General features: G+C 45.4%; 1 protein-coding gene across 1 annotated transcript in view; it reads left to right on the plus strand.

The window, feature by feature from the left end:
* The window catches only part of LOC138525836 (thyrotropin-releasing hormone receptor-like), a 315686-nt gene extending 306463 nt beyond the window's left edge, over nt 1–9223 (plus strand). Inside the window, exon 4 of the mRNA XM_069636078.1 lies at nt 1206–9223. Within this exon, the coding sequence (XP_069492179.1) occupies nt 1206–1622 (417 nt within the window). The 3' untranslated portion in view covers nt 1623–9223. The remainder of the gene's footprint in view (nt 1–1205) is intronic.
* The last annotated feature ends 4475 nt before the right edge of the window (nt 9224–13698 follow it).

Below are 13698 nucleotides of genomic sequence, written 5' to 3' on the forward strand. Positions count from 1 at the left end.
AAAAAAGCCTAAAAACCCGGTTCTTCAGCTTAGATTCACAGCAATAGACACAGGCCCTAGCCTAGATAGCCTATCCCAAACCTAGTGTTCATTCCCACAAAGAAGATAACTAGGTAAATCTAATAAAGTATTAGTGCCTGCAACCCTAAGTATCATATGTTATGACTGATACAATTTCATGATGTGCCACAACTGTTCATTGTGACTCACTAGAGCCTTGTCATTCTATGCATTTTATGCCTGATATGTATATATGTATACCTGTATGATGTGAATACATGTAGTACTGCACTTGTATATGATGAAGCTCTCTTATGTAACCAATGTCCTAAATTCCAGCGCCTAGAGTCCTCTGGGTAACGTGCGTTTTATAAATGTCCAAATAAATAAATAAATAAATATATGACTGGATAGCTTGCTGGTTAAGCTCTTGTCTGACATGGCGGCTGGTTGCAACTTGGAAGTTTGAATCCCTGCTGACTAAGCCCTTCATCCTTCTAAGGTTGATACATTTTGCGCCATTAATTTGGGAGTAATAATAAAAGCTATTAGAAGTGGTGCATCCGGCATGAAGTGCTATGTACAAATCTAATATGGTCATGTATGTTCACATGGCCTTCTTAAACCTCTGTGACATGAGACCCAATGAAGAGATAGCAAGTTGCTGTGCTTTGATTTTGCCTCTTGGCGTGAGTCAATGCCGGTGCAATCATGCCCAGAATGTGCTAAATTCTAGCAATCAAATAAGTGGCGAGCCCAAAATGGAGGTTATTGTCCCAATCCAGGTGGATGAAATAATTGTTTACTACTGAAAGCATAGGTGAAATAGGAAATATAGACTTGCCCAGGCAAATTGAAAATAGTAATACGAGCCACACAGATGGTACTGGCAGCAGGGGCAGTCTCTAATTGATAATGAAACCAACATTCTTACCAGATGGTATTAGAAAATGTCATGTGTCTTCCTCCTGAAGTTTGAAAGTCATAGTTCCAGAGTAATGGTGGATACCAACAACTGGGTGGACTTTGCAGATTCTTTGAATTTGTTTGTGTGAGCACTTTAAAGCTTCTGTGAGCTTGATGATCTCATAGCCCTGGTGATGTTAACCAGTATCTCAGCTGCCATCTCTACTGCTTAGCCAATTAGGGGATGTCTTCTTTGTTTTGATTTGACTAATTGTAAATGTTTTCCATTCTCGCTGCAGGTGACTAAAATGCTGGCTGTGGTCGTGATCCTCTTTGCTCTGCTCTGGATGCCCTACCGGACCCTGGTGCTGGTCAACTCTTTCATGGACAACCCATACTTGAACCCATGGTTCATCTTGTTCTGCCGGATCTGCGTCTACGCCAACAGCGCCATCAACCCAGTCATCTACAACCTGATGTCCCAGAAGTTCCGTGGCGCTTTTCGGAAGCTCTGCAAATGTGGCCAAGGGGAATCACAAAGGCGGAGCGCCTACCTAACCATGGCCAACTGCAGCATGATGAGAGACGCAGGCCACAGCAGCGGGCCGGAAATAGAAAAAAAGGAGGACAAGCCCTGCACTGAAAACCCAGTTGATGTTCCACAGAAGCCAGGCACTTCTGCCAATGAGGAGGAACTTTACTCTAGTGTAGTTTAACCCTTCCCAGGCACTGCTGCCAATGAGGAGGAACTTTACTCTAATGCGGTGAAACCCTTCGCAGGCACTGCCGCCAATGAGGAGGAACTTTACTCTAGTGTGGTGTAACCCTTCCCAGGAACTGCGGCCTTTGATGGGGAAAACCACTCACGATGCATAGGACTCGCACACTGCCCACCTCTATATTGTATCCCTTGTATATACACACACACACACAGCAGGAAGAGGCTGTTCAAATAGGCCAGCTATTGGAGCCAACATTAATTCAAATCTTTTCTAAAATGCTGAAGGAAGTGACAAGGATGCGCAAAGCTAAGTATGTTCAGCACTGCATGCAGCTTAGCCCAAGAGATTCACACAGATTTGCCAATGTAAAAACTGATGATAAGACTCCAGTGTGTGAGAAACTGAATGGCATCAGGTCGTTCCCCAGACACAATTGGGTGATCTTGTGAATATCACTTAACACATCACCTGGAATTATGCATCAAATCTGCATCTCTTGCATTATGGAGGGAGTCAGCTCTGATTCCCGAGCACCTGAGTCGGGCCACCTATGTTGGGGTACAAAATCACTTGCACACCTAATACAGGTTTCCCCCTGCTGCATGCCCATTCGTGAAGGAGATCCTCCATGCTCCCATCTTGAGGCAGCACCCTGACTAACCAACACCCCGAGGAGGCTCACCTCAGATTGCACCTTGTGAAGTTTTGGAAAAACACTTGTGTTGGATGGACTTGACTAGAGAGTTTACTTAGCCACTATTTTAGAAAGGACGGGCAGTGGTGGCGGAGGGTAATGCCAAAGGGAGGGACTGCTTTTGAGAGGCCCTCTGCACCTCGTGCTGTGATGCTCTATAGGCGGCCTGCGCACTGCATGGCAGACCTGCTCATCTAGCCCAGGCGTCGGCGATCTTTGGCTCTATAGGTGTTTTAGACTACATCGCCCAACCGTCCTGGCCATCTTACTCAGGGATGATGGGAGTTGTAGTCCAAAACATCTGGAGAGGCTCGGGTTACACACCCATGCATCAGATCCATTTAATACAGGCCTAGACATGTGCCTATCAATTGCAATCATATACTCTCACACGATAACCTGTCAAGGGCAAAAGTAGAGCTGGACCCTAAGTGTGATTTGTCCGCAGAGTTTCAAAGTGCAAAGTGGAGGGCAAGATGGCACAGTGCACGAAACGTAAAACCTTCCCTGAGGAATCCCGGCCATTAGGAAGACGGATCTAGGTCCTGAAAAGCTATGTACTCCCAGGTCTCCATGTGACACCCAACATGCATAGGAGTGTACATAACTTACACGGTTACCAGTCATTTGGTCGAAAAAAAAGGTCGACAGGACAAATGGTCGACACCATTTGGTCGAAAGACAAATGGTCGAATTTTTTTTTTTTTGTATTTTCACTTTTTTTTTCCCCACCCCAACCCCCTTTTTTTAAAAAAAAACCTTTTTTTCCCTAAACGAAAACCTAAAAAATATATATATAAATAAATAAAAAAATTCGACCATTTGTCTTTCGACCAAATTCCGTCGACCATTTGTCTTTCGACCAAATGTCTTTCGACCAAATGACTGGACAGCAACTTACACACAATGTTTGTTCTTCTCCGAAACGGTCCTATATGGCATGCAGCGAGAACCTGTGTTGGCAAGAGACTCCTGGTGTACTCATGACTTCTCGGCGTGTTGTCTGAGGTCTTTAAAAGGCAAGGCAGGACTCTGAGCTAAGCATGTGTCTGGGTTACTATCTCCAAGGTGAGTTGCTCTGCTGTTTCCAGAGAATAATATGCGCACTCCGCATTGTAGATCTAGGAGGCTTTAGGCACACGTTCTTGACTGAACTTTTTAACTTCCCTCTGCCTAGTGCACAGTTCCCTGCCACTCTTTGACTTTAGACTTGCTGTTCTAGTTCCTGTCTTAGAACTTTCAAAAGGATGTACGGCAGTAGACGCACGCCGGTGGGGATGTCATCCATTTTGAAGGTTTGGCACCTTTGTAAAGGCCTCCTACCAAACGGCTTTCTTCCTATTGACCCGCAGTCATCCTTCCTAAGCATGGAATTAGTCAGTATGGACAGGATAACATAGCCCCCTCTCAAGCCATGACTAATTCAGTGGCGGCTGCGGCACGGGCTGACTTGCAAAGTATGTAGTTGCAAACAAAGGTATCTGTAGAAATGACTGAATGCAAAAAAAAACGAGGTAGAAATGATGAGTTGTTTTGATCGAATTTGGTAGGGATTTTTGGTTTTTGATCAAAGAAATTCGGTCATTTCTCCTTTTGTTTTTTTATTTTCAATTATTTCATGGACAACCGCAAACAAACACAGACTCAGCACTTCTTTGCTCATGTGCAGTGTACGCATGTGCGTGCACTGGTATGGTTTGCATGTGTGTTGCCCTATGCAGTGCTCGTTCTTTGCCTTGGGTTCATTTTTCATGTAGTTTTTACACCGTGGATTCAGGATTTTTGTATTACTCGTGGAAGTTGATGAGACTCGAGCTAAACTCCAGGGCATTTACATTACCAAAGATTTTTCATCCTGCATTCATGGATATTCAAAACCCCAACCAAAAAACCCACCCAATGCTATTAAAACACAGCATGGTGGACAAGGGGCTCATTAAATCGTGTTGTCCCCTGAAGGAGTCATTCTTTACAAAACGTGTAGAAATAAAGGACACCGGAGGTGGTTTAAGGATGACATATTTCTTCCAATTGGACGTTCAAAGGCGTTTAAACCCCAGACACCAACGAGTGGTGAATGGAAAGATCTGGATTAGTCCTAACCACTCACAATACTCTCGGTGGCTACCATCATTGCAGTATTCAGCCCGTCTCTACCACTACTGAAAGGGACCAGCCATATGCAAATCAGTCTTCATTCTGCCCATCGAAGGGAGCAGTGTTCAATGGTACGGCCGCCAGTGGGAGTAGTGACCAGCAGGGTTGGACCGGGGCATACAATTGGCCTAGGGGCAAGATTAAAAAAGTGGGCAACAGTTGCGAACAGAAATTAATTACTTTTGTGACAGAGTGTTTGAGTAAACTTAAGGGAGAGATTGTTGGTTAAATTTGTCTCGGGAGGATAGCTCACGGGCAACACGCTCGCCTTGGAAGCAAGACGATGCAGAGCAACAAAGATTGGATCCCGGGTCCGCGGCTTGGAAACCTCTGGGTATTAAGCGCAATATAAATAACCAAATACAATTACAAAAAAATGTGTTGTAAATACTGCACTTTAAATGATATGTGCTCAGAAACCCTGTTCAAAACGACTAGCCGCATAGTGAAGTAACTAATCAAAGTGGCTCACTTTAAACAGGCCCATTTAGACCTAAAAACCTAAAAACGGTCCCACGCTAGTGTGTCGGACATGCAATTCCCTATAGACGAGTCCGAGCCCGGTGACCAGTAGTAGTAGGAGGGCGTGGCCTAGCTTGTGCAGCTAGGCCATGCCCCCCGCACAGGAATATAAGCAATCCAGGTCAGGCTTCAGCCCCATCAGTTGGGTGACGCTTGATTTCCTGTGGCAAAGCGAGAATGCAGCCTATGTCTGGGCATACCTTCTGCCACTTAGGGACGACATCAAAAATGTTCTGGGTGTAAAGCTTTGAGTTAATCATAACCACTAAACTTGCCCTTGGCAGCCTCCATTCCGTTATTTTGTAGTTTGTATGTTCTATTAAAGGAGGAGACCCGCATTAGGCAAGTCATTCTTGGTGCTTCTATCAATGGGAGTAGTCCACCTTAAACTGATATGCCACGCGCCCTTGGTTTCAAGGACCCATCCTCTCACTGGGTATGTGCCACCTGGGGATAGTGATATTCCCCCAAACCATGTACAGAATATTAATATGAAAGATTACCAGCCTCTTAGGCCCGATAAGACTTGCTTGGGCACAATGCCTTTGTTTAGACCGCTACATAAATTGCTTATGTAGGTTGTAACTGCCAACCATGTTGACAGGTTGACACTGTCAAGCCACGTCAGCAGATCACTCCCGGTGTTGGAGGCCTCAGCCTGTGATTGAGAAAGATTTATCTCGAAGAATGATTAAGGTGGCAAACATGTTAAACTTGGCCAGACCGGAGCAGCTCTCCCTTCTGCAGCAAGAGATTCAAACCTAGCCTGATTGTGAAACCCTTGGAGCCTTCCCTAAAACGACAGTGAGAAGGGCAATGTCAGAGAGGAACCCCGCTGTCGACTGCAGAGATCTGGGGAGCAGGCATGGGCACAATTTAACAGAGATGAGGTAGAGTAGTGGAGTTGAGACGCAACGTATATTGGTTGTATTAGGTGTATGCCCCATCCCTGCCCTTCTCCAGTTATGTTATGTTTCTATGCTTTGTACTGCGCCATTTCACCACTGTAGCCAATACTGTGAGCAGTGAATGCTGCCTGAGGGCAACTGGCAGGGGGAGACTGGTACCTATGAGTGTTGCAGGGTTGGCCAGCCAGACCCTGATCTTTCACTGCAAATGCCTAAAGAAAAGCAGCAAGTAGGAGGGCAAACACAGACCTTCTCCAGCAGAGACCGAGCAAGGCAGTGGGTGGTCTCCAACAAGCTCAATCTCTGGGAGGGTGCATCCTGGTCCCTCGAGACAGTGCGCTCTTCAAACCATTGGAGGCCATTCACCGAACGGTGGGCATCCTAGAAATTAAGACGTGGGCACGCTGGGCGACCTGATTGAGTGGCAGAGACCTGTCTGGGAAGATGAAGCAGATTGATGGAGTGGTGTTGGAGGTGAACAGGCTGAGCGATGGCACAACCAAGGTATACCAGTGTGCTTTGCAAAATATCATTGAGTTGAAGGAAAGAACATCAAGGGTGCTGGGCTTTTCCACCCAAGCCCGTGCTACGGACATTGGAAACTTTATGGAATGTTTTTAAAGACCATACTGGCTTTGGCTCATTTACACCCCTAATACAAGGTGTGCAAGGCAAATAGGCTTTCATCCAGGCAATAGAGGAGAAAAGGAGACCAATTGGGGAGCTCAACAGATTCGGCTGTTCCTGATCTCAATAGCCGATTACTCACAAGGCAAGCAAACTAACCAAGCTCTTCACCGATCTGGTGAATAAGGGCTTCAGCCGCTAGGTTCAGTTCCCGGCATGACTCAAAGTAGCTCACAGGTGGAAGCCATCTGTTTTTACAAGGCAGGAAGTGTCGCCACCTCCATCAATGGCAACGCTGGGCCATCACTCAGGCCAGCTATACAGGGAGGCAGAAAGTGGCTTCTCGGGGTCATAGCTTCATCCAGATGGTCTAAGCAGAGTATGCTCTCGGCTCTGCACAGACAGATGTGTTCCAGATTGGGCCTTAGGAGGAAGACTCGTTGGGGCAGCTAGCATGCATGGTCAAGCAGGGTATGCCTTTCTGCAGCCCTAGGAGGAAGACGCGTGGGTGCAGCAAGCATGCATGGTCAAGCAGGGTATGTCTTTCTGCAGCCATAGGAGGAAGACTCGTGGGAGCAGCAAGCATGCATGGTCAAGCAGTGTATGTCTTTCTGCAGCCCTAGGAGGAAGACGCGTGGGTGCAGCAAGCATGCATGGTCAAGCAGGGTATGCCTTTCTGCAGCCATAGAAGGCTAGCAACGTGTCAATCAGAGATTCTCTTACTGCAGCCCATGCTGTGGGTGTCCGTTTGTGTGTCCAATTTTCTATATGGCCCTTAATGCTGGACTGAAGCCTGTTTATACATGCCCCCAGTTTTAGCAGCTTAACAACTCAAGCCACACTATTATGAAATGAGCCATCCTGAGGCCCCAGATTCAGCTGTGGGTGTCCCTGAAAGTTATGCCTCTACTAATGGTGGAGAGGAGCGGATTCAATACATTGCCTGAGAAAATGGCTACACCCATCATTGCTCCTGACACAGACATAGTTTTATGCTTGGTTTATCTTGGCAAAGAAATATTGAATATGGAGGGCAAGACGCTGCCGAAGGTGTCAATGTTAAAGAGGCAATTCTTGAAGGTGGCCTACTGTACAACACCAACCAAACTAAGAAAAAATGAAATATCCCTGGTGGAAATTCCAATTGACTCCATTTGGATTGTGCAACAGGTTTCTCATGGCATTAATTTGTATTTCTTTTGTCTCATGCTGTCTTTTGATTTGAGTTTCTGTTTTTAGTTAACCAGTGTAACCCCCAGTGTTTATTTCACTAGTAATCTCTTGCCCTGGTCTTAGGTAGATGGCCAAAACCTTTCATGCCAACTGCATCAGGCAGGGACCCTTCAATAACTGGTAAGAGGAACTTCTGCTATCAGCGTGTATACACACACACGCGTGTGCAAGACAGTCAATTTCTGTTATTTTTTGATGGATCGTTGAGGAATACTACCAGAAGAAGCACAAGCCCATGTGCATTCTGCCTACTTCTCATTTACTCTTTCTGTTATTGTGCCCCATTCTGGTCAATGGATTGGGAGAGCTCTTCCCTGCATCAGAAGAGCTACTCGCATACCGATCCTAGGATCAAGGGCAGTTGCGATTCAAGACCGCATGCAGGATTCGGGCGGCCATGTTCTTCTTTCCAACCGGAACCAAGGAGGGCATCCTATCTTGGAGACCAGGGTCAAGCCCTATAAAAACGCCAGAAGTTGTCAGACTAACTTTGAACTGAACTTACATTCCTTCAGAAGGACCAAGGAAGCAGCAGCTGGTCATTGGGCGTTGCAATGAATAATTACACTTCAAAAGTGACTTTGATAATTGTTTAATTGGCGTTCAAGTGCCCTGTAGCCCAGGCGTGTTGTATAAAATACATTTGTATCTCTGTAGATAACATACATGTCATATTGCTCTGTGCTCCATGCATTTCCTCTCTCTCTGAAGGTTCTCTCAATGTACAGTGTTCTCTTCTCGAAGGTTCTAGGACTGCTCTCATACGGAGTGAAGATTCTCGGCTTCCCGGACAGGCCCCCTGAGGTCTAAATAATGACAGAATTGCCAGGTGCAGAGGAAGAAGGACCAATGAAAGGGTGTGGCCTAAACTGGGAGGCTCGGCACCCATTTGCTTTTGGACATCCAAGAGATGAAAAGGCAAGCTGGCATTTTGTAAACTGGAAGACTCACTAAGAAACAGGGGGTCTCTGTGAGGACCGTAGGGCTGGGCAAAGACAGTTACATGTGACTGACTCTTCTCCAGCCCTTGGTTATGTGAAACTCTCCCCATTATCCCACTCTACATCTTGTTGGAAGGCATTGACCGATGGGTCCCAAGATGGTTGCCGTATCTGCCCACGATCCCTCTTCAAGTAGAAGAAGTTAAATATGATTTGCTATGTTTTTGTTTGCTTTTCCCCTTTCAAGCCCTATCTATCCCCAACATATGCTCATGTCGAGGCAACTGTTCACATCTAAATTGATTACCAAATGTGAAGTCCGTAAAATTGTAGGGTCTGGGAGATGTAGGTTGCCAGCACTCCTACTGGCAGTTTGGACGTCACGCCTGGGGTTCACCCAAACCAGGTGATGGAGAGCCCAGAAGGTATTGTTCCGTCTTGAGTTTAGGTGCAAAAAAACTTTAGTTGTTGTTTTACCTTCATTGAGTGAATTAAAGCTGTATTTCATCCTGACGAATTTGTTTTTGGACCTGGCACGGGGAACTGAAGGCACCCATTTGTCGTTTTCCTGTATAGGGAGAAGGGACAACACAAGCGTGCTTTCTATTTTGCTGTCATGACATCTTACATGCTTTTGCCTTGTACCTATTTGCGTGTGTGCAATTCTATTCTCGTATAAATGATATTTATTCCCCCCCGCCCCCCCCGAAGTCTCCTTGCAGCGTTTTGTTGTCTTCTTTCTGGTTCCGCCATCTTTATCCCACTCCTGGGGATGGCCTGCACAGTGTTCCTCACTGTCCTAGCTGACCCACTTCTGAGTGCATAGGGAGGACTTGCGGCTTGGGAGATCCTGCACAATGACTGAGCTACATCGGAAAATATGCTGCTTGTGGCAAAGCAATATGCTTCAGTTCCTGAGAAGACCTAGGGGGTGGTGCTAAGAACAATACAGTCCTGACACGTGTACTTGTGAAGCTACAGGGCTTGCAGAAGATTTTACAGCCCAATATCATAAGTTTAACTTCATTTCTTTTATCCAGTTCAGCCCAAAACATGGTTCCCATTCAGGACCTCTGCTCAGATACGTGGTACTTCCTTTGCCCGTCTTGCTATCACCTATCTGCGCAATTTGAATTTCTTTTCATCACATCATGGTTTGGTGGCCATTTCCCGCTCATTTCTGCTCAGTAATAATTTTCAGCACATTTTGGCAAAGCACCCATTTCCCTTGCTGCTCTCATGAATAGGATTTGCCCTTACAGTTCTGCACGTTGTGATTTTCCCACTTACCATCTGCACAGTATGATTTTCCAGTGTGATTTTCCCACTTTTGCACAGTATTATTTTACTGTGCAGTGTGATTTCACTTTATAATGCAGCATAACTTATTCTTTATCACATTTGTACTCCACATGACATGCCCACATCATTCCCCAAAGTATCATTGGTCCCGTGTTGCTCCCAGGGGCAGAGCTTTGACAGTATAATTGGGAAGCTGTGGCTTTATAATTCATGTATAAGTAGTGAAGGTCCTGATTTCGAGTGTGGTGGTCATACTACGGGTCGACTGCCCAGGGAGACGCTTGCCGTTCATCACCCTAGGATGTCTGCATACTGGCGTATCATAAGCATTGCGCCATCGCACGAGCAACTAGCAAACTGGCCAAGGTTGGAGGCATGTGTGTTGGGCCACTCTCCACTCCGCCCTTGGACCGAGTGATGGCAGCATTCGCATACATCAATAACGGCAATGTTAGTACCTTAAACTGCCCAAAATCCACAGAAACAGGGTTCTGAGGAGACATCAAGAAAGGGGACAGTTGGGCAGACAGAAGCCACAGGGCTTGGGTCAGTCAAAATGTCAGGTTCAAGGGCCCCTGATTCACAGCCACTGAACAGAAGATGATGGCGGAGAAAAGGATGGCCGTGGAGGCTCGCCTCAAGGGTGCTGGACCCATACCACCACAGGCATTGAGAAGGGGATATGTGAGCAGCGCAGACAACGCAGTGTCCATTGGTCCTCATGACATGGAGAACATGAGGTGGAGGTGGAACAACATGAATCACGCAATGCGCAAGAAGATATCACACAGGAGGCCAATGACTCCACTGGCGAAGGGGGACCCAAACACATGACATGGACTGCATGGGAGTCGAGTGTACTGCTCCTCATAGATCTGTCTTGTGACCAGCTTGAAGGAGGGTCACCACAGAGGGGATTGAAACATGCATACACACATGACATGCCCAGCAGGACCAGACCCCAAAACAAAGCACACCTATATGTGCCTACACCACAAAGCCTCCGACAGCTAGAAAATAATTCCTTGGCACCTGCCATGGAGTCAGTTAAAAGCAAGTACACAAAGGAGAACTGTGTAGACATGTGGTGGAACATCAAACAGCCCTGCAGTTTCCAATGCAAAGCTCCCTGATAAGCACACAATGATGGGAAAGTAGACCCAGGGTGCAGGAAAACACATTTATACCAGGATCACACACAGGCCAAACATCTGACGACATTCATGTCTGCTTCTCTCTGAACAGTCAGAACCTCACAGCAATCCCCTAGACCAGATCCCACTGGCAAGCATTGCAAGAAGTAGGCACAGATGTAGAGGCTACACAGGGTAGGGCCTGAGCGGGCAGGGCCTACCGACAATCTGTTAATGCCCACTCAGCAGCAGCAGGAACAGGAAGGAGCAGGACTCAGCCAACATGTGCGGCCAATTAATAATTTATTCAGATAAAAGACAGAGCTAGAAGTACAGGTGCTAATCTCAAAACATATAAAAAGAGAGGAGTACCAAACGCATCTAAAAAACTATAACATTAATTTTAATAGTGGGTCAGATTGTTCAAAACATGATTAAATTCAGTAGTCCACAGTACAACACTATACAATAATATACAAAAAACCATAGGGGTAACGTAATTGGCAGTCAATGCTGAATTGTACCAAGATCAGAACAAAACTCGGTACATCTAGGACAACCTATTGTGTACCATATTCCATTCTGATTATTATATCATATTATCACTTCTCTGTTTTATATCCAGAGGGTTATCTCAACTTGTTTCTGTTCACCGACGTAATTAACGAACATTCATCAGGAGAAAACAATAATTAACACGAAACAGAGAAGTGAGAATATGATATAATAATCCGAATGGAATATGGTACACAATAGGTTGTCCTAGATGTACCGAGTTTTGTTCTGATCTTGGTACAATTCAGAATTGACTGCCAATTACGTTACTCCTATGGTTTTTTGTATATTATTGTATAGTGTTGTACTGTGGACCACTGAATTTAATCATGTTTTTAACAATGTGACCCACTATTAAAATGAATGTTACACTTTTTTAGATGCATTTGGTCCCCCTCTCTTTTTATATGTTTTGAGATTAGCACCTGTACTTCTAGCTCTGTCTTCTATCTAAATAAGTTATTAACTGGCCACACATGACGATCTAAAGCTGTCTGCTGAGGCAGAAAGAGGTTGATGCAACAGAGGCAGTCCATGCATCATCCAAAAGGGGTGGCACACAAGCAGTGCCTGCCATCAGCATCCTGCCTTGTGACCAGAATCTGGACTTGTTCCGCCTCTCTTGATACAACCAGGAATGAATGACCTCAGCAGGACCTTGTCCAACAGACACTTGTACAATCGCAGCAGTCCAAGTCTTCGATGTTACGTGTGTAAAGCCTGATGTGATGACGTAGATTAATACGTCATTACTACCTTCTGCCCAAGCCCTGCTCCATTACTGCATGGGTGAGAAACGTTACAAGTTGAGACAGCCTTATCACCCTGTGGATCTAGGGGGATTAACAATATGAGTTAAACTAAGATCCACAAACCAATATGTTTAACCAAAGTGAATATGTATGCAATCTGCAAACTGCCATAACAGATTATTTAGGGTGCATGACACAAGTAAGGACTAAAGGTAGGTTGTAGGGTGCACAACTAGTGTACGTTATAAATCGTGCAACACAATATAAAAGGACAGGAGGTTCCTGTGTACCAAGAAAGGTACTCACTACACCAATAGGGCAGGTGAATTAAAGGTAGATAAGATGCTGAAAACACAGGCAAGGAAATCATCATATAACATAAATACAGGATGGATAGATGCAGATAAAGTTCGCTAATATGGAGACAGGAAAACTGAACTGCAGCCATTTTCCTAACGCAGCAGACCTAAAAGCCAGCAAGGACTCAGACCAGATGCTGAATTTATAAAACGTGTTTATTTGGAAGCTCGGAGCTGCTCAGACATTAGCTTGCAGAAAGTGCCATAGTTGGAAGGGAAAAGGGAGTATTAAATTAATGGAACACACGCATTAGATAACGGTTCCCAGGACAAGAAGTGGTTTACTCCCAAGGCAGTTAATTTTAATAAGAGCATAAACATCCACTGATGGTCAGATGCCCAGGATCCATCAAGCCAAAGGACTTTATAGAAAGTAACTGACTAGCACCATAAGTGGCCACAGAGAACATAACTTGCACGTTAGAATTAGCTAAAACCTTAATACATACGAGGAAATACACTCTCAGACACGGTACCCTAACATGTGATCTACATACAAGAAACACTGGCTATTAAATATGAGCCAAACAAAGATAGGACACCTGCAGCATGCACACAGAAACCAGAGAGCACACAAGGCCAAGTTTAAAGTATAAGGAAGGTCTCATCACCTCAGGATGATTAGGAGTATTATTTTAATTGGAAATATGGCAGACCATGGAAGTCTCTTCCCCCACTTTTGTTTCATTCATATCTTGATGCCATGTCAGGGTGCCAAGGTTGGAAAGCTAGATGCCAACCAATGAGAAGTCCCCTTGTCAGACTGCCTATGTTGGATGGCACCAACCAATCAACCATCCCTATAATGATGGAGCAGAAGTATCATCAATAGTGAATGGGTCCAGGAGGAGCCATCAGATAGGTATCTACCAATAGAGTGACTAACC

This window comes from Ambystoma mexicanum, chromosome 1q, assembly GCF_040938575.1.
Source record: "Ambystoma mexicanum isolate Mex_15411 chromosome 1q, UKY_AmexF1_1, whole genome shotgun sequence".
Taxonomy (NCBI): Eukaryota; Metazoa; Chordata; class Amphibia; order Caudata; family Ambystomatidae; genus Ambystoma; species Ambystoma mexicanum.